Raw genomic sequence first — 18,065 nt, forward strand, 5'->3', positions numbered from 1 at the left:
CATCTTTGAGCAAAAAGCTCAAGGGAGTGTTCAGGCCTTAAATTCAAGCCTTATTGCTGGTACCTTCTCCCTCCCCACAAAAATAAAAATGGGGGAAGGATATCCATCCAATAGAAATACTGACTCATGTAACTAGTCTCTCTGTATACCACCTTTTAACAAAAAATTGAATCGGGCACTGGTGGCTCACACCTGTAATCCTAGCTACTCAGGAAGCTGAGATCTCAAATCTCAGTTCAAAGCCAGACCAGCTAAGAAAATCCTCAAAACTCATCTCCAATTAATCACCAAATAATCGGAAGTAGCTCTACGGCTCAAAGTACTAGAGCACTAGCCCTTAGTTGAAGAGCTCAGGGGCAGCGCCAAGGCCATAAATTCAAGCCCCATAACTGACACACATTGTTATCTACCAAAGAGAAGCAGTCAAGGGCTAAAGAACTGGTACTGAGTGTAGACAAAAAAAACTGGCTGGGAATGTGGCTTAGTGGCAGAGTGCCTGCCTAGCACACCCTGGGTTAGATTCCTCAGCACCACACGAACAGAAAAAGCTGCAAGTGGTGCTGTGGCTCATCTGCCACCCAGACAGCCTGGCATAAGATGGGAGTGGGTTCTGGGCAAAGATTGGAGAAGCTGCCAGATAGGGTTACCTGAAAACCCCCAATCTGGTTGGGCAACTGCATCAAGTACCCATTACCTAGGGACCCGTCCCCCATCAGCAACACCAAGGCATACAACTGGCAGCCCCCCCCACCCAATCACAGGCAGACCAAGGTGATGGCAGCACTAGGATTTATTCAATGTGTTAGTACAGGCGCTGGGGCTTGCCCATGGTGCTCTTGATGTATAGAGCCCGGACGTTCTGCCAATTCTTCTTGAGCAAAGACACCAGGAAGTTGACAGCCAAGTGAATGTTGTATACAAGCTCATCATCCGTCATTTTCACATGACCAACAGCAACGGCCAGACACAGCACCTGGGTGGAGGGAAAGCAGGCCAATCCAGGTGAGACTCTACAGCCTTTACTGTAATCCGGTCCTGGCCCCAGCCCCGCCAACATCCCAGCCACAGCGCCGGCAGGCAGCCCTACCTTCTTCATCTGGAATTTGATAGTGGACTTCACCTCATCCACTTTGGCCACCATGTTTTCATTGTGTGTGAGCAGAGATGGGAACTTGCCAGCCTTGTTCAGGCCTGGGCCCAGGATTCGTGGAATCTGCTTGATCAGAGACTCTGAAGCCAGAAAGGCATCATACTTCTTGGCTGGGAAAGAGAAAGCCATGGGATGCTGGGACCTGGCTGGAACCGCATCTGAGCCAACCAGAAACACCTCCAAGCAGCAACCTTGTCTTCAGTTAACCCCCCCAGGTGGAGCCACAAGAGTCAAGATTTGAAACCAAATCCCAGTACTACCCTTTCCAAGAAAAGGCACAGGGCTCCAATTCTGCATCCTCCTTACCCTAGAGCTAAGGTCACCAGACAGCTGGAGCCATTTGTCAAAGAGGCCTAACACTGCTGCCGGTATAAGGGGGAACAGACCAGGTTCTTGTGTATTTAGAGCTCATTAAAAGCCTTGGTTCTACCGTAAAACCTAACCCAACACCACTCATGCCAGAGACCTGGCCCAGTGAAAGAATGCCTATGTAATACAGCCAGAAAAAAGCCACTCAAGGTAACCAGCCAATCATAGATTGAAAAGCCCAGGGCTGGGGATACAGCCTAGTGGTAGAGTGCTTGCCCTATATACATGAAAGCCCTGGGTTTGATTCCTCAGCACCACATATAAGTTCAAGCCCCAGGACTGGCCAAGGAAAAAAAAAATCCCAGATGGCAGGAAGCCTCACCCAGGGGCGGTTGGCTGCTTACCCAGCTTCTTGACCAGTTTCTTATTCTTGTTGAGCTTCTTCAGCGCCTCGATGTCCATGTGGGGGATGTCCACAGCCTTGGCCTCATCGCAGTGTTGCTGATCCCCCAGGACGCACACGGAGAACTTGGGGCGGGGAGTGGACTTAAGCCTGTTTGGGGGCGAGGGGGACACGACAGGTCACGTTCCACTCTGAGTACTACCAAGTGCTGGTGATGGAGTCGCAGTGGGCTGAGCCTTCCTTACCCAGGGCATCCACGATCACCAACAACTAGTCTGGCTTCTCAGACTAGCCGGCGGGCTCGGCCAAGGCCTCCCCACGCCTCCCCTCATGTTTTAAGACCCAGGGTGGGGGTCCGTCCAGCCGCGCCTGCGCGGAGCAGGGGGTCTGAACTACCCTGGCAGTCAGTGCGCGCGTGCCCGCCTCGGGGCTCGGCCCCGGGCCTCAAGGGGAGGAGCCGGGCGCGGGGACACTGAGGGCTGGGTGGGGTGAGCGGTGCCAACCTGACGGTGCCCGAGAAGCGCTTGTCCTTCTGAGGGTCGTAGTTCTTCAGGCTGATCTGCAGCTCCACCGTCTCCAGGAACCTTCGGGGAGGGAGCGCGGTGAGGCCGCGGCCGGCTCCCGGGCCCCGCGCCCCCGCCCGCCCCGGCCCTCCCGGGAGCCCCGCTTACTTCCGGCGCTTGCGCTGGTTCCCGTGCAGGACTTCCCGCACCGCCTCGTACAGCGTGTCGCGAGAGACTTTGCTGCTGCGGGGGGAAAGCGAGGGCGCTCAGCCGGGCCCGCCACCCCACCACCGGACCCGGGATGGCCCTGGGGCCCACACCCGGCCGGGGACGGGGGGAATGGCCCGCACGCTGCCCAGAGCCAGCGTCAGTGACCGCCCGATGCAGGCCGCAGGACCCCCGCACCCCGGCGGGCACCCCGAGGCGCGGATGGGCGCGGATAGAATCCCCGCGAACACCCACCTCATGGCTACCGGCGCCGCGGCGGACAGGAAATCGGGAGAGAGGTTAGGACGGGGCGCGCACGCGCTCAAATAGTGGCTCGACTCTCGCGAGAATTGGCTGTCGGAAGCGCGCTCTGGTCGTTCCGCGGCGAGCGCCGCCGTCGGGAGCCGCTGGAGGGCGCCGTCGCGCGGCGTCCCGGGGGCCCTGGCGGGCGGGGGCCCCGGGCGGTGAGCCGCTGCGGGGCTGAGCCGGCGCTGCGGCTGTGGAGTCGGTGTGCGGGGGAGTCGCCGCTACACGGAGCAACCACAGCGGCTGCCATTCTTTCCGGACCACGTGCGGCTTGTTTTGGGCCGAGGCCTGCGCGCCCTCCCCGAGCTCGCCCCGCTTCCGGATCCCGGGTGGTCAGAGGTCAGGGTCTCGGGGACTTCCCTGTCCTCAGCCTCGCGGACAGCCAGGGTTACAGGCGCCAGACGCCAGCCAGCGCCTGGGGTGATCAGCAAGGGGGCTTCGGGGCAGCCCCCGCTCCTGTCCACACGTAGCGCGCCAGGAACCGCATGTGGGCAACAACCAGACAGGGATGGCGAGGAGCCCCGGGGCGGGGGGCGGGGGGGGGGGGCAATAACGAGCCTCCTTCTGGAGATGTGCAGCCCCGAAAGGCATGCTGTGACGGATCAGGATCGCCGGTGCGGCCTGCGGCCACCGACCTCCGCTCCACAGGTGCGAGGAGGCGCCTGCCAGCCAGCCCTGTGCCCTACTGAGGTGCCAGACTTTGAAGTCAGGCCCCACCACATGAACCCCATTTTAGAATCGAACCCTGAGCCAATCAGATTTGTACCTGTGTTCTAATCTTGCTTGCACAGCTGATTGTTGTAACCTTGTTCTTTGCCTTTATAAGCCCTGTGTAATCACAGCTCGGGGCTTCCTCCTAACCTCCGCTGTGTCGGTGGGTAGGACGAGGCCCGAGTTGGCAGCTCGTTAAATAAAGCCTTGCCTTGCTTTTGCATTTCGGAGTGTCTGAATTTCGGTGGTCTTCTTGGGGGTGGTCTTGCAACTTGGCACAACATTTGGGGTTTCGTCCGGGATAGCCCCAGAGACCCCGAGATCCCAGACTCCGAAGGTAAGAAAACAGCGCTGTTCATTTGTCTTGTCCTGTAATTTGTTTGTCTGTTTTGCTTTTGCTTATACTTGTAGGGCGCGAGTCAGTTTGGTTTTTGGCCGGAACTGACCAGGAGGGCCTCCTAAACAAGACTCAACCCGCCCACCTTGTACTTGGGTCTGCTCCTTCTGCTTATCTGGCAGGAGGCTGTGGGCCAACTTGGGTCCACTCCTCCTGTACCCTGGCAGGAGGTTGTGGGCCAACTTGGGAGATCTCCAACTCGTAACTCGGGTCCACTCCTTCTGCACCCTTGCAGGAGGTTGTGGGCCAACTCGGGTCCACTCCTTCTGCACCCTTGCAGGAGGTTGTGGGCCAACTCAGGTCCACTCCTTCTTACAGGAGGTTGTGGGCCAACTCGGGTCCATTCCTTCTGCACCCTTGTAGGAGGTTGTGGCCCAGCTTGGGAGATCTCCAACTCGTAGCTTTTCTTAGGCCTGTGTGTTTTCCTCCTTTTGTATTAATTGTTTTGTTTTTGTAGCCTTTTGGAAGAAATTTGGAAGTAAAATTGTCCTAAATAATTATTGCAAAGTGAGAAAAGGAGAATTATGGCTACCAAAATGTTTAATTGCCATTCCAGCTTCTTTGTAGGTTTTTTTGTAACAGTTTCCAGCAGGCCCACAGAGAAACACAGGTGATTCCTACAAGTTTGTCAAGATCTAATACTGGCCCTTAATAAGTTCCAGGTAAGAGAGCATGCTTAAAAACTACTTCTGTGTGGACCACCTTGTTGCTTATAATTGGAGTAAAGTGGCCCCTTATAAGACTCATTGATCTGAATCTGCGGTTCGAAGCCATCCCGGGCAAAGAAAGGTCCCTGTGAGAGACTTGTCTCTAATCAGCCAGCAGAGTGCTGGGAACGGAGTGGTGTGGAGCTCAAAAGTGGTATGGTGCTAGTCTTGAGCTGGAGAGCTGAGGGACAGCACTCAGGCCCTGAGTCCAAGTCCAGTGGAAAGTCACTCCTCCTGGGACAAAAGTGATGGAGCATCCAGAGGCAGTAAGTTACTGCTTGGATGGCAGAGATGGTGTCAGATCCTAGAGTCACTACTGTTGGCCTTTCAAAAGTTAAAGCCGGGAAGTCCTAGAAGAATAGTTCATAAGCATGCCTTTCCAATGCCCATGTCTGTCTACTGGGCAGGAATTTGCCAGTCATCTGTGATAGTGGTTAGTAAGGGTAAGTTTGTCAAATAAGAGGATAGATTAAAATCTCACCCCCCGCATTTACTCAAAGCCCTGACTGGCAGTGAGAATTTTAAGCTCATATATCTGTTTAGTAAAGAAAGCTTGTAGACCTGAGATTGTGTCCTTATTGAGATCTGTTAAAGGCCTGCAAAGGTATATTGTTAAAAATTGCAAGATCTGTCAGCTTACCAATGCCCCCAATCAACAGATTACTAAAGGAGCTCGCCTCTGTGGGAATAGGCCAGGCGTGTATTGGGAAGTAGATTTCACAGAAATTACAAATATTTGCTAGTTTTTGTAGACACCTTTTCAGGATGGGTTGAAGTCTATCCAACAAAGCATGAGACTGCGAATGTAGTGGCTAAGAAGATCCTGGAAGAAATCCTACCCAGGTATGGCTTCCCATCCACCATTGGGTCAGACAACGGACAGGCTTTCGTCTCAAAAGTAAGTCAGGGAATAGCTGCAGCACTGGGGACGGATTGGAAATTGCATTGTGCTCATAGACCCCAGAGTTCAGGACAGGTAGAGAGAATGAATCGGACTCTAAAAGAGACCTTAACTAAATTGGCCTTAGAGACTGGCGCAGACTGGGTGTCACTCCTTCCTTTTGCTCTGCTTAGAGTAAGAAATTCTCCCTATCAGCTTGGCTTTACTCCTTTTGAAATAATGTACGGGTACCCCCCACCCATTATCCCTAGCCTTCAGACTGAATTGCTTGCTGATTTGGATAATGCTGAATTTTTGTGTAAACTCGATTATTTGCAGCTCGTGTACAAGAATGTGACCCCAACTTAAGGCATTATATGATTCTGCTTCTGTCCCTACCCCCCATTTATTCAGACCAGGGGACTGAATCCTAAGAACCACGGTGGAAGGAACCCTAGACGGCATCGCCACTTGGGTTCATTGCTTCCACCCCAGGCCAGCTGACCCCTTTGCCCTGGATGACAACTGCCGTGATGGAACATGGGAGGTCTCCAAGCACCCAACTCAGCCGCTTTGCCTTCGCCTCAAGAAAAGAAAGTTAGACTGAGACTAAGGTTATAGGTTCCTGGCTAGGTAAGGTCTACGCCCCTGAGTCAGCCTGAAGAAGTTACAGAAGATGGATGATCTTCACCCATCAGCCCCCCTTTAAAATCAAGGGACCAGAGTTGTTTTTGGGAAGATGAGGCAGGATAAACTAGAGACATGCAAAACAGAGGTACAGAGAATATTCTTGTAAGAAATGGTGACAGGCCATTTGTTTACTACATTGGGCCCTACTGGCCCATGCCTTACCTCTATATCATCCCCTAGACATGCAAGCCATTGAAATGGACAGAATGGAGCCATGATTGGCTCCCAAGGTACCAAAAAGAAAAAGGGGGAAATGAGGTGCCAGACTTTGAAGTCAGGCCCCACCACATGAACCCCATTTTAGAATCGAACCCTGAGCCAATCAGATTTGTACCTGTGTTCTAATCTTGCTTGCACAGCTGATTGTTGTAACCTTGTTCTTTGCCTTTATAAGCCCTGTGTAATCACAGCTCGGGGCTTCCTCCTAACCTCCGCTGTGTCGGTGGGTAGGACGAGGCCCGAGTTGGCAGCTCGTTAAATAAAGCCTTGCCTTGCTTTTGCATTTCGGAGTGTCTGAATTTCGGTGGTCTTCTTGGGGGTGGTCTTGCAACTTGGCACAACACTACCAACCACCCCGAAGAGTCGGGTCAGGGGTCAGTCAGGGTAGGAAGCCTGGTTGTGTTGCGCATGTGCAGGGGTGAGCTTGGCAAGGAGAAAGGTCTTAGAGCTCCTTGAGGCTGCCCCTTTTCTCTGGAAGCTTGTGCTAGATCTGGCCCATGGATTGGCTGACGAATGTGTGTATGCAGAACAGCTGTCACAAGAAGGAGCCAGGCATGGTCAGAGGAGCTTTTGGGCCTGGAGCAGGCCCCAGGGCTGGAGTTTTCTGTGGTGACACTGTCAAGGAACCATTCAGGCCACTGTCAGATCCCATGTTTGCCCTTCAAATCTCTGCTCACTTCCTGCTCCCCTCCCCATCGACTAGGCGTTAAGCCATCATCTTTTACAGTGGTCCCAGGGCTTGAACCCATGGACTTACTCTCAGCTTGCTCAATAGCCAGCACTCTACCACTTGAGGCACACTCCACTACTACTTTTTGCTGCCTAATTGTAGCTAAGTCTCGGGACTTTCCTGGTTGGGCTGACTTCAAGCCTCCATTTTCAGATCTCAGCCTTTGGAGTAGCTAGGATTATAGGTGTAAGCCACTAGGACTCAGTTTTTGATTTTTTTTTTTTTAATTGACACCTAACCAGTGTTAGGTGTTTCCAGTGAACAAGGCACCTAGCTAGATGCTATGAGAATACCAACATGTAAAACAGGTGCACACACCACAAACCTGTTTTTTCTGCCCTTTGGGTCCCAACCTCTTCTAAGCCTACAGTAACCCCGAAGTTCTAAGGTTCCCTCTGCACATGTTATCTGGGGCTGAGGGGTAGCTTAGTGGTAGAACACTTGCCTAGCAAGCACAAGGCTCCGAGTGCAAACTCCAGTACTGCCCAACAGGCAGCTACTAAGCGTGGGATCACACTTAACCAGGCAGAATGGGAGTAACATGAATTTTAGAATGAAAGCCTGCAGCTCTCTTACCATTAAAAGATGCCATTGTGTGGGGATAAACAGGGAACGTTAAACACCCAGCAAAAGTGGGAAGTCAAGCACTGCTTCATAAGACAGCACTGACCTTTTTTTTTTTTTTTTTTTGAGACAAAGATTCACTATGTTATCCGGGCTGGTCTTGAATCTCCATTTTCCCTACCTCAACCTCCCAAGACTATAGAAATGCACAGAGCCAGGTGCTAGTGGAGGCTGAGCTCTGAGGATCACAGTTCAAAGCCAGCCCAGGCAGGAAAGTCTGTAGGACTCTTTATCTCCAATTAATCTCAGAAAAAGCCAGAAGTGGAGCTGTGGCTCAGGTGGGAGAGCGCCCAGGGACAGCACCTGGGCCCAGAGTTCAAGCCCTTGGTCTGGCAGAAAATAAAATAAAACAAAAAGCGTGAGGAACGCGTTACAGAGCCCTGTGCAAATCTTCTTGCTCTTTATTAAATACTGTCGATCCGGTCAGAAGCCCGGGCACGGGCGGCAGGCCCAGGCGGCCTGTGAGCAGCCCGGAGCGGGGCCGCTGGTCCCTGCGGTGGCCAGCCTCTGCCCTCCTGCCGAGCGGGGGAGGCGGGGGTCCAAGCCGACCAGGGAGGCCCAGCAGGGCTGTCCTTCGTGGGGCTCAGCGGGCCAGGCGCTTCAGGGAGGCCTGCAGGGACTTCCTCAGGAAGGTGGTGTTGGACTCCAGGGCGGCGGCCAGGCCCAGTCTGTGCGTCTCTGTGATCTGAGGGGAGGAAGCGAGGCGGTCAGAGCTCCAGCAGCCGGGCCTGTTTGGGACGGAGAGGAAGCCGGGCTGCAGGACTGGGGAAGCCGGACAGGAGAAGGCGCCGGAGTAACCAAACCTCATGATTTCACCATGGAGCTACAACTTAAGCTCCCAAGTGAGGAGCTGCCAGCCCTGGCGATGCGACCGCGGGCCTCACCCAGGGCTCTTAGTCTCTTTGTCCCCTTAAGAGCTGTTTACGTATCAGAGGTTTGATGGAAAGTTATTTCAGACCGTCACATTTTTTCTTAGCCGGCATCACAAGTATCACCACTTTTTCCTTTAGAAAAGGCAAAGGGCTGGACTGGAAGGGGATCCACTGAGCAGTATTGGCATTAGAAAAATATATGAACAAGAAAAAAATCAGTATTACTATTTTAAACTCTGAGACTCAACACTCTCATCCATAAAATGGAGCTTCTGGGCCCCGGAGCTCGCGTGCAGTCCCGGGCGCCGAGGCAGGAGGGGCGGTTGAGGGCTGGGCCCCGGAGCTCGCGTGCAGTCCCGGGCGCCGAGGCAGGAGGGGCGGTTGAGGGCTGGGCCCCGGAGCTCGCGTGCAGTCCCGGGCGCCGAGGCAGGAGGGGCGGTTGAGGGCTGGGCCCCGGAGCACGCGTGCAGTCCCGGGCGCCGAGGCAGGAGGGGCGGTTGAGGGCTGGGCCCCGGAGCACGCGTGGCTCGCACGTGCAGGGCCCGCGTGCGATCTCTAACACGTAAGTTTAAAGACAGAAAGGACTAGCTGAGCCCAGCCTGAGCAACATGGGGAGACCGTGACCGCATCCCCCCGTCTCTCCTGTCCCGGCTGAGCCACGGGACAGGGCCTTAGTACCGGCCCCTAAGCAGCCCCACTCCCGGGGCCTGGCCTGGCCCGCGTGGTTCCCCGGCAAGCAGTGCGGGCACGATTCCGCACGCCCCCGCCCCTGCCAGGCGGCAGGCCCGGCTCCCGGCAGCACTCACATCGGCCTGGTAGTTGGTGAGCACGGTGAGCACCAGCTTGGCGTAGGCCACAGAGGCGGCGGCGGCCAGCCCCTCTTCACAGAGCCTCTCCACGAGGACAGCGAACAGCTCCGGGGGCACCTCCACCTGCACACGGGGACACGGCGCGCCCCCCACCAGCTCCAGCACCACGTGGAAGGGAGCCGGTCACCAGGGGAAGGGCACGCAGAGCCGCACCACACGCCCCAAAGCACCTGCACCAGCCACGGCCTGAACCCCCAGAAACGTGAGCCAAAGGAAGCCTTTCCTTCCACTAGCGTCAGACTGGCCTTGAACCCATATAGTCCAGGCTGACCTGGACCTCTCCATCTTCCTGTCTGACCTCCCCCCCCCCCCAGTGCTGTTACTACGGGGATGCCCCGCCACGCCTGCCTTCCTTTCAAGGTTCTTTGGTCGTGTATGCCAGTACTGGGGCTTGAACTCAGGGTCTCCAGTGCTCACTCTGTTCAAGGCTGGAACGCTACCATCTGAACCACACCACCACTTCCTACTTTTTGGTGGTTAAGAGTTGGCTTTGAGGGGCTGGGAATATGGCCTAGTGGCAAGAGCTCTTGTCTCGTCTACATTAAGCCCTGGGTTCAATTCCCCAGCACCACATATACAGAAAATGGCCAGAAGTGGCGCTGTGGCTCAAGTGGCAGAGTGCTAGCCTTGAGCAAAGAGAAGCCAGGGACAGTGCTCAGACCCTGAGTCCAAGCCCCGGGACTGGCCAAAAAAAAAAAAATACCCCAAACAAAACAATTGCACTTAGGCATGCGCCTCCCGGCCCGAGGCGTGACGCCTGCTAAGAAGCAGCTCCCGGTTCCCGCTCACCTGCCGCTCCAGGAGCGCCTGCAGCACTGCGAACGCCTCGTCCCGCGCCTCGTCCCGCCAGGGCAGCTCCAGGATGCGCCTGCGCAGAGGAGGCCTGCTGAGGAGGGCCGTGCGCCCAGGCCCAGGGAAAGGGGCTCCCCACGACGCCTCGCCGCCACTGCCGCGGTGCCTGCCCATGTGCCAGGAGCGCAGTGCACCCTGAGGACCGAGGGGCGGAGGCTCGGGGAGCACGGGGCTGGCGGAGCACGCGAGCCGCTCCTGCAGGGCCCGCGAGGCCAGGCCAGCGAGCTTTCTGCCCCGCTGCCGGCTCGCTGCAGCTGGGGGGAGGGGACGGGGGGCGCAGCTTCTCTTTTGTGGGGGGAGGCTTGCCCCTGGCGTTGGCCTGGCCGCCTCCCTAATGCCTGTGTGCTTTTTCCATGTGCACGGGTGGCAGCCCCGAGACTACACATGGAGAGTGAGTGCTGAGCGGAGGCCCAGACCGTGCGCGCGGCGTTTCCTCCTGTCGGTCATTGCTTCCTATTTCCTGCCTCCATCCTTCACGCCTGCGTGGGACTCCTCAGTGTGACTACTCGAATCCAGCACCCAGGTGGGGAGCACAGGCAGGCCCCGACCCCCGAGAGCGGGCACTGGCTCTGCCGTGGCCGCTGGCTTCTCTTCAGGTTTGCTCTGCCCTGCTGGGCAAGGGCTCTTACCACTGAGCTACAGCACTTGCACCAAAGCCTAGCTTTTGGGCACAGGTGGCTCGCAGGCGGGAGCGGGCAGGGTGGGGCAGCACGGAGCCACACGCTCACCTGAGCATCAGGAGCTGCTTGTCGGTCTCCAGAGACTCCTCCTTCATAAGGGAGCACAGCAGCTCTGTCTGAGCTGGACCTGGGGTAGAGAGAACAGGGGAGGGGGCTAGGGGCTTGGTAGGAGGGAGACTGGGGGCCGGGGGGTGGAGCACTGCTAGAGGAGCAAGGGAAATCTTTAATCAGCGGATCAGTTCCTGGCAGGGCCGCTGTGGGGCGAAGGGTGCTGGGAACGGGGGGGAGAGCTGCCGGCCGGCCCGGGGTGCTCTGGAATACCTGAGCTAGAGGCCTGGAGCAGGGGGGCCAGGAGCGCTCTGCACACCGGGTACGTATACGTGGCGCAGAAGGAGGCGAGGGCTGTTCTGAGCAGCCAGGAAGCGGAGGAGGTCAGGGAGAGGACCTACGGCCGGTGGAGGGGAAACGTTCGCGGGGTCCTCTTCCGCTCAGTGATGCTGTTCCGCTCTTGCCTGCACTGGCAGGGGCCACCCATGGGAAGACGCGCGGTCCCCCCTGCAAACCCTGAGCGCCCCTTCCCCGGCTTCTGCAAGGGCTCCAGGGCGCAGGCGGGAAGAGCTGGAGGGCACCCACGGCGGGCGGGGCGGGGGCGGGGCGGGGGCGGGGCCGGCCCTGCCAGTTGAACAAGCCCCGCCCCCTGTCCCAGGCAAGCCAGAGTCCTGCAAAGCCAAAGCTGCCTCTTCCCCCCCCCCCGCCCCCCACCCAGGGCTCAGCACCCCCACCTACCCGTGGGAGAAAGAGGCTCCGGGCCAGCACGGTGGCGTTGCTGAGGCTGAGGTGTGGGGAGACGGCCAGGAGCCGCGTGCAGAGCTGCAGGAGGCCCGCGTCCGAGAGCTGCGGGAGCTGCAGCTGCGCGCACAGCAGCTCCACCTGCCCATGGGGTGGGGAAGGGGACAGGGGGACGGGCTCTGAGGCGAGGCAGGGCCGGAGAGCTGCCAAGGCCTAAAAGAAACCCCACTCGGGGCTCACCAGCCCAAGAGACAGAAAAGAAACCCCCTCCGCGGAGGGAGGCAGGCGGCAGGAGGGCCGCGGCCGCTCTCACCTGGCTGGGGCTACACTCGTGGAGAAAGTGCAGCTCAGCCCCACGGCCGTCCTCCAGCCCCTCCAGCCCCTGCGGAGACAAACCCCTTGTTACAGCACAAAGAGCCCCCGTGGCGGTGGTCAGGGAGTAGTTTCTGGAAGGGGTATAAGGGGAGAGGGCCTGCCCTGGGGTTTGACATCCACTGGGAAGCCAAGGGAAGTCCCGACCTTTCCCCCAGCCCTGTCCCCCCCCCAGGGTGCCTCCCTGCGGGGCTTCCCTGGTCTGGGCTGGGGTCTGGGCAGAGGTGGGTAGGTGAGGGTGAGCAGGGCAGGTGAGGGTGAGCAGGGCAGGGCCAGCCACCTCCTCCAAGGTCTTCAGCAGCTTCTGCAGCCTGGGCACCTGGTCCTGCGGGGGAGGGGAGGCCGTCACTGCGTCTTCCTAACCGGCAGAGCTCCCAACCCCCCCCCCCTCCTCCTCCGGTGTCTTCTCCGCTTCCAGCCCTAACAAGGTGGGGGACACCCAGGCCTCGGGCTGGCGGGACAGGCTGGCCATGGGCCTCACCGTCAGGGGCTAGGGCAGCAGGGCTGGCCCCTTGAACAACCCCACCTTAGCGAGCACAACTCTTTCGAGAGGAGGCTACATTCCAGCATCTCTGCTCTTCCCTCCTCCCTCCTCCAGCTCCCCGGCTGTGGAACTGTCCCCCGCCAGCACCCCCCCCCCCCCCCGCTGTCCCCAAGCCAGCCCTGCCCTGGAAACCCATTCCCCCGTCCCACCTGGAGAGCTTTGGGCAACTCCGCTCTTTCAGCTGCGTCCTCAGGCTCTGGGCTCTGGCCAGCCTCACTGGCCTCGGTTTCCCCAACAAGCTGCTGCTTCGTGGGTGGTGCACCCCCTTCCTCGAGTGGGGAGGCCACGGCCTCGTGCGCCTCCTTGGGGTCCTTCTCTTCTTCCCTGTCCTGACTCCGGAACCTCTTGGGGGCCCTCTCACTGCTAGGACTGGCATCCTCCGACTCCTTTTTGCGTTTGTCCCGCTCTTGGGAGGCCCTGGCACCCGCTTCCTCTTCCTGCTCCGGGTCTGGAGCCTGGGGGTCCCTGCGGTCCTCCTCCTGCTCTTTGTCCTCTTCAGGGCTTGGGGCCTGAGGCGGCCTCAGCCTCCTGCCCCCCGGGCCCAGCTGCCTGCACAGGCCTCGGAGCTGGCTCTGGCAGCCTTGGGACAGCGGAGAGGCTCCCTCCGCAGGGCCCCTGTCCCCCAGATCTCTTCGCAGCAGTACCTCCAGGGCCTGCAGCCAGGCATCGGAGGCAGAGACGGCTTCCTGCCGCATGCTGTGCAGCACAGAGAGAAGCCCACTTTCAGGCAGCAAAGGCTGAACAGCCATGAACAGGGACATGAGATTCTTCTGGCATAACCCAGGCAATCGCAGCAACAGTGGCTTCCTGGTAGCAGAGAGAGAAAAAGCAATCAGGATGTCCTGCTGAAGGGAGCTCCTTAAAGGGCAGACTGGGCAGGACTCGGGGTGCAAGTAGAAACTGGCAGTAATGCCTGCCGGAGTTGCTCTGGATAGAGGGAGGGCAGCAGAAAAGAGACATGTTCATTGAGCATATATTACATGCCAAGCCCTGTTCTCTGAACTACTGAACATCTATTTCAGCTTTGAAAAAAAAGTGGGCTGGGAATATGGCCTAGTGGTAGAGTGCTTGCCTCACATACATAAAGCTCTGGGTTCAATTCCTCAGCACCACATATATGGAAAAAGCCAGAGTGGTGCTGTGGCTTAAGTGGTAGAGTGCTAGCCTTGAGCAAAAAGAAGCCAGGGCCAGTGCTCAAGCCCTCAGTTCAAGCTCCAAGAAAACTGGTTTAAAAAAACAAAACAAAACTCACCAGCTGCTAGTGGCTCACGCCAATCATCCTACCTACTCAGAATGCTGAGATCTGAGGATCTTGATGTGAAGCCAGTCCAGGCAGAAAAGTCTGTGAGATTCTTATCTCCAATTAACCATCCCCAAACCGGAAGTGGAGCTGTGGCTCAAAGTGGTAGAGTGCTAGCCTTGAGCACAAAATTTCAGGGACAGACACAAGCCCTGAGTTCAAGTTCTTAGTTCAAGCTCCATGACCAACAAAAAAGACAAAACATGCTGGAACCTATTCCATAATAGGTATATGTGTTAGTTTTATACCACAAGGAAAAAAACCCACCTTCCTATTTTAGATAAAAATATTCCAGGATGCTCTGCAATGCTTAGTGAGTAGCCCTGGAACTCTCAGGCTGTGCATCCATCCAGCTCTTAGTGTCTCCTTCACCACATGGGAACCTTCTAGAAGGTGGAGGCAGCGTCTCTGTCCTCAGTGTCCCAACAGGCCCTTGGGGCACATTCATGGAATGAATTGACTCTCTCACAGTAAGTGCACAGAGAACAGCCAGGCTGTTGAGCACAAAGAAGGCTTCACAGAGGCGAGACTTGAAACAGAAGGAACCAGATAATAATCCCTTATGAAAGCACATCAAAACTTCCAGACAGGGCTCCCAGAAGCAGAAGGGGAGTCTCAGGGGACTGGGAGTCTTGTGTTTGGAGTAAGAGGGGCGAGGACAAAGCCCCCTCTGGCAGGCACCAGCATTCTGATTGAACACTGTCCTTACAGAGTACCAAAGGCCCATGATATGGGGTAACTGAGATTCTACTGACACATGACCCAGGCTCTGTGGGACTCTGCCAGGGCTGTTGGTCATCACAAAGGGATTTGGCCTGAAGACAGAAAAAAATGGGACTTTGGGGCAGGGCGCTGGTGTCACACACAAAAACAAACCAAACTAGGAATGATCAAAACCTAAACTATACATTAATAGTCACAGCGCCACTTCTGGCCTTTTCTATGTATGTGGTGCTAAGGAATCGAACCCAGGGCTTCATGTATTCAAGGCAAGCACTCTACCACTAGGTCATATTCCTAGCCCCCTATTAATATTTTTGGTCTTAGGGCTTGAATTCCGGGCCTGGGTGCTGTCCCTGAGCTCTTTTTTTGCTCAAGACTAAGTCCTCTATCACTTTGATCAAGCCTCATCACCACTTCCGGTTTTCTGGTGATTAGAGATAAGTCTCATGGGCTTTCCAGCCTGGGCTGACTTCAGATCTGTCTTTTGAGTAGCTAGGATCACATGCATGAGGCACCAGCGCCCAGCATTTACCACGTTTTGAATATCTATTTCTGTGTACATATTTTAACTCAGGTGTCCCCATTAAGCCTAAGTATAGACAGTAGGTCTGTGTTTCGTGTGTGTGCGCGTGTGCGTGCGCTTTAACTCAGGGCCTGGGCACTGTCTCTGAGCTTTTTGGTGTGCGCTCAGTGCTAGCACTTTACCCCTTGAGCCACAGCTCCACTTCAGGCTTTTTTGGCGGTTAACTGAGAGAAGTCTCACAGACTTTTCTGCTTGGGCTGGCTTCAAACCCAGATCCTCGGCCCTGGGCCTGCAGAGTAGCTAGGACACAGGTGGGAGCCACGAGACGGAAGCAGGCGATCAAAACTGACCTAACTCCACTTGAGACTTCTTCCTGGGGCGTCCCGGGTCTCCGGTGCCGCGCCCCGGGGAACCACTTCCCCCGCTCCCGCCTGATCCCTTCTGGGTGACCGGAGGGGGACGGCTGCACCCGCGGGCGGAGGACTTACAGCTGCAGGCGGCCGCCGGGCGCCGGCACCGGCTCCTCGTGGCACAGCGCCTCCAGGAAGGGGCCCCAGCTGAAGGACGCCGGGCCGCGGCGGCCCAGCGCCCGCAGCGCCCCCAGGCCGCGCCGCGCTCCCGCGGGCCCAGCCTGCAGCGCCCGCAGCACGAGGCGGGCGGGAGCTTCCAGGGACTCCCAGGGCGCCGGCACCGGCGCCTCGTCCCGGGTTGTCATGTCGCAGCCCGAGCCCGCCCGAGCCTGGCCGCCCCGCCCTGGCGGGGGCCTCGGCTCCGAGGCTGGCGGGAGAAGTGGACGGCAACCCCGACCCGCCAGCGGAGAAGAGCCGCAGCAGCTCCGCCGGCCAGCACCGAGCGCGCCTGGAGAGACAGCGAGGGGGCGGGCGGGGGCGGGGCCTCGCGGGGGCACACCGGAAGGGCGGGGCTAAGGCCGACCTCACCAAGGAGAACGCCCCAGGGGCGGGCGGAGGCGGGGTCAGGTCAGCGGGGGCTACGCGGAGGGTGGGAGGGGCCATGCGGAGGCGTGTTGTGGGCGGGGCTACGCGGAAGCCGAGTCCCTCGGAGATGGGCGTGGCTACACGGAGGGGTGGGTAGTGGGCGGGGACACGCGGAGGGCGGATGGTGGGCGGGGTCATGCGGAGGGCGGGATAGTGGGCGGAGCCACGCGGAGGGCTGTGTCCCCGGCAACGGGCGGGGCTACGCGGAGGGGCGGGTAGTGGGCGGGGCCACGCGGAGGGGCGGATCCTCGGCGTCGGACCCTGATCCTCTACGGAGAACATCTGTCTGCGGTCCTGCTGTACTTCGCAGCCCAAACTGCCTTTAGTGGTAGCTGCAGCTCACGGGCTTTGCGCGTAGGTTTAAGCACACTTACGTCGCACTTGGTTGCCCCCTCCACGGGCCAACAATAAATAGCCCCGTAACCTTTCAGTCCTCTCCGGACATAGAGCCTGGTGTCCGAATATCTCTGCGGATGGGGTGGCAGTAAAACCCAGTGCCGTGGATGTGGCCAAAGCCTTTCCTGTGAGCTTCCTCCCAGAGACCAAGAACCAGCCTTGAGGGCTGGGGATATAGCCTAGTGGCAAGAGTGCCTGCCTCGGATACACGAGGCCCTAGGTTCGATTCCCCAGCACCACATATACAGAAAACGGCCAGAAGCGGCGCTGTGGCTCAAGTGGCAGAGTGCTAGCCTTGAGCGGGAAGAAGCCAGGGACAGTGCTCAGGCCCTGAGTCCAAGGCCCACGACTGGCCAAAAAAAAAAAAAAAAAAAAAAAAAAAAAAAAAAAAAGAACCAGCCTTGCTTGCTCTGGTTGCTTACAGGGGGCCAGGAGAGGCTTCGCCTCCCCGGGACAGCGGATTCCCCGGGAAAGGAGGGGTCCCTGCCGAGGACTGGAAGGAAGGGGAAGAAGAGCTCGCAGCGCTCCATGTTTGCGCCGCCCCCACGCGCCGATCCTGCCCCGCGCCGCCCCCACGCGCCCTGCCCGCCCTCCTGCCTGCCCTCCTGCCTGCCCTCCTGCCTGCCCGCGCTGCCTCCCTCCCGGCTCGGTGGAATTCGCACACAGCCATCCATTCAGGATGTGTTCTCTGAGCTCTTAGGGACTCGAGACACAGGGAATAAACACAGATTGTTGCCCTGGTTGCTGACACCCTTTGGGGGTGGGGGTGGGAGAGAAAGAATTGAATAGTTGATTGTGATAAGGGCTTTCAAGAATACAGTATGGAAGGGAGGTTGCGTGAGAATTGTAAGATAGGGTGGGTTAGGCAAATGGAGCCAAAAGGATGGGGTGGGGAGGGTGGAGGAAACCATTTCAGGTTGAAAGAAGAGCAAAGAACAGTGTGGCTGAAGGACCGGGCATCAGAGGTCTTAGGGCATCAGAGGTCACAGGGCATCAGAGGTCACAGGACTCTGGATTTCAGTTGTGTAATACAGGAAGCAAGAGGGGTACAGTATTGTGAGCTCCATCTCATTTCCATTTGAGCCACTACTTTTTTTTCCAAATGATTTCAAGGAAGCTATTGGGAAGCAGGAAGAAATATTTCTTTCTTTTCTTTTCTTTTTTGGCCAGTCCTGGGACTTGAACTCAGGGCCTGAGCACTCGCTGTCCCTGGCTTCTTTGTGCTCAAGGCTAGCACTCTGCCAACTTGAGCCACAGCACCACTTCTGGCCTTTTCTATATATGTGGTGCTGAGGAATCAAACCTAGTGCTTCC

At 57.4% G+C, this 18,065-nt stretch overlaps 2 protein-coding genes across 3 annotated transcripts; both read right to left on the bottom strand.

The window, feature by feature from the left end:
- Positions 1-772: 772 nt before the first annotated feature.
- Positions 773-2,921, bottom strand: Rpl10a (ribosomal protein L10a). The gene is made up of 6 exons (XM_048347894.1): positions 2,828-2,921; positions 2,534-2,608; positions 2,366-2,446; positions 1,864-2,012; positions 1,088-1,260; positions 773-973 (listed from the first exon to the last, which is right to left on the bottom strand). Exons 1-6 carry the CDS (start codon positions 2,830-2,832, stop codon positions 803-805), a joined length of 654 nt encoding a protein of 217 aa, XP_048203851.1. The 5' UTR covers positions 2,833-2,921; the 3' UTR covers positions 773-802.
- A 5,299-nt stretch (positions 2,922-8,220) lies between these two features.
- Fance (FA complementation group E) lies at positions 8,221-16,195 on the bottom strand. 2 transcript variants are annotated; one of them, XM_048347896.1, is made up of 10 exons: positions 15,849-16,195; positions 12,964-13,621; positions 12,551-12,595; positions 12,212-12,271; positions 11,896-12,039; positions 11,431-11,554; positions 11,158-11,236; positions 10,367-10,445; positions 9,515-9,640; positions 8,221-8,521 (listed from the first exon to the last, which is right to left on the bottom strand). In XM_048347896.1, exons 1-10 carry the CDS (start codon positions 16,073-16,075, stop codon positions 8,420-8,422), a joined length of 1,644 nt encoding a protein of 547 aa, XP_048203853.1. In that variant the 5' UTR covers positions 16,076-16,195; the 3' UTR covers positions 8,221-8,419. The 2 variants fall into 2 exon arrangements, with proteins under 2 accessions (XP_048203853.1, XP_048203852.1); XM_048347895.1 differs by having other exon boundaries at positions 12,212-12,280.
- Positions 16,196-18,065: the final 1,870 nt, after the last annotated feature.

The sequence above is a fragment of the Perognathus longimembris genome, chromosome 6, assembly GCF_023159225.1.
Source record: "Perognathus longimembris pacificus isolate PPM17 chromosome 6, ASM2315922v1, whole genome shotgun sequence".
In the NCBI taxonomy this organism is placed as follows: Eukaryota; Metazoa; Chordata; class Mammalia; order Rodentia; family Heteromyidae; genus Perognathus; species Perognathus longimembris.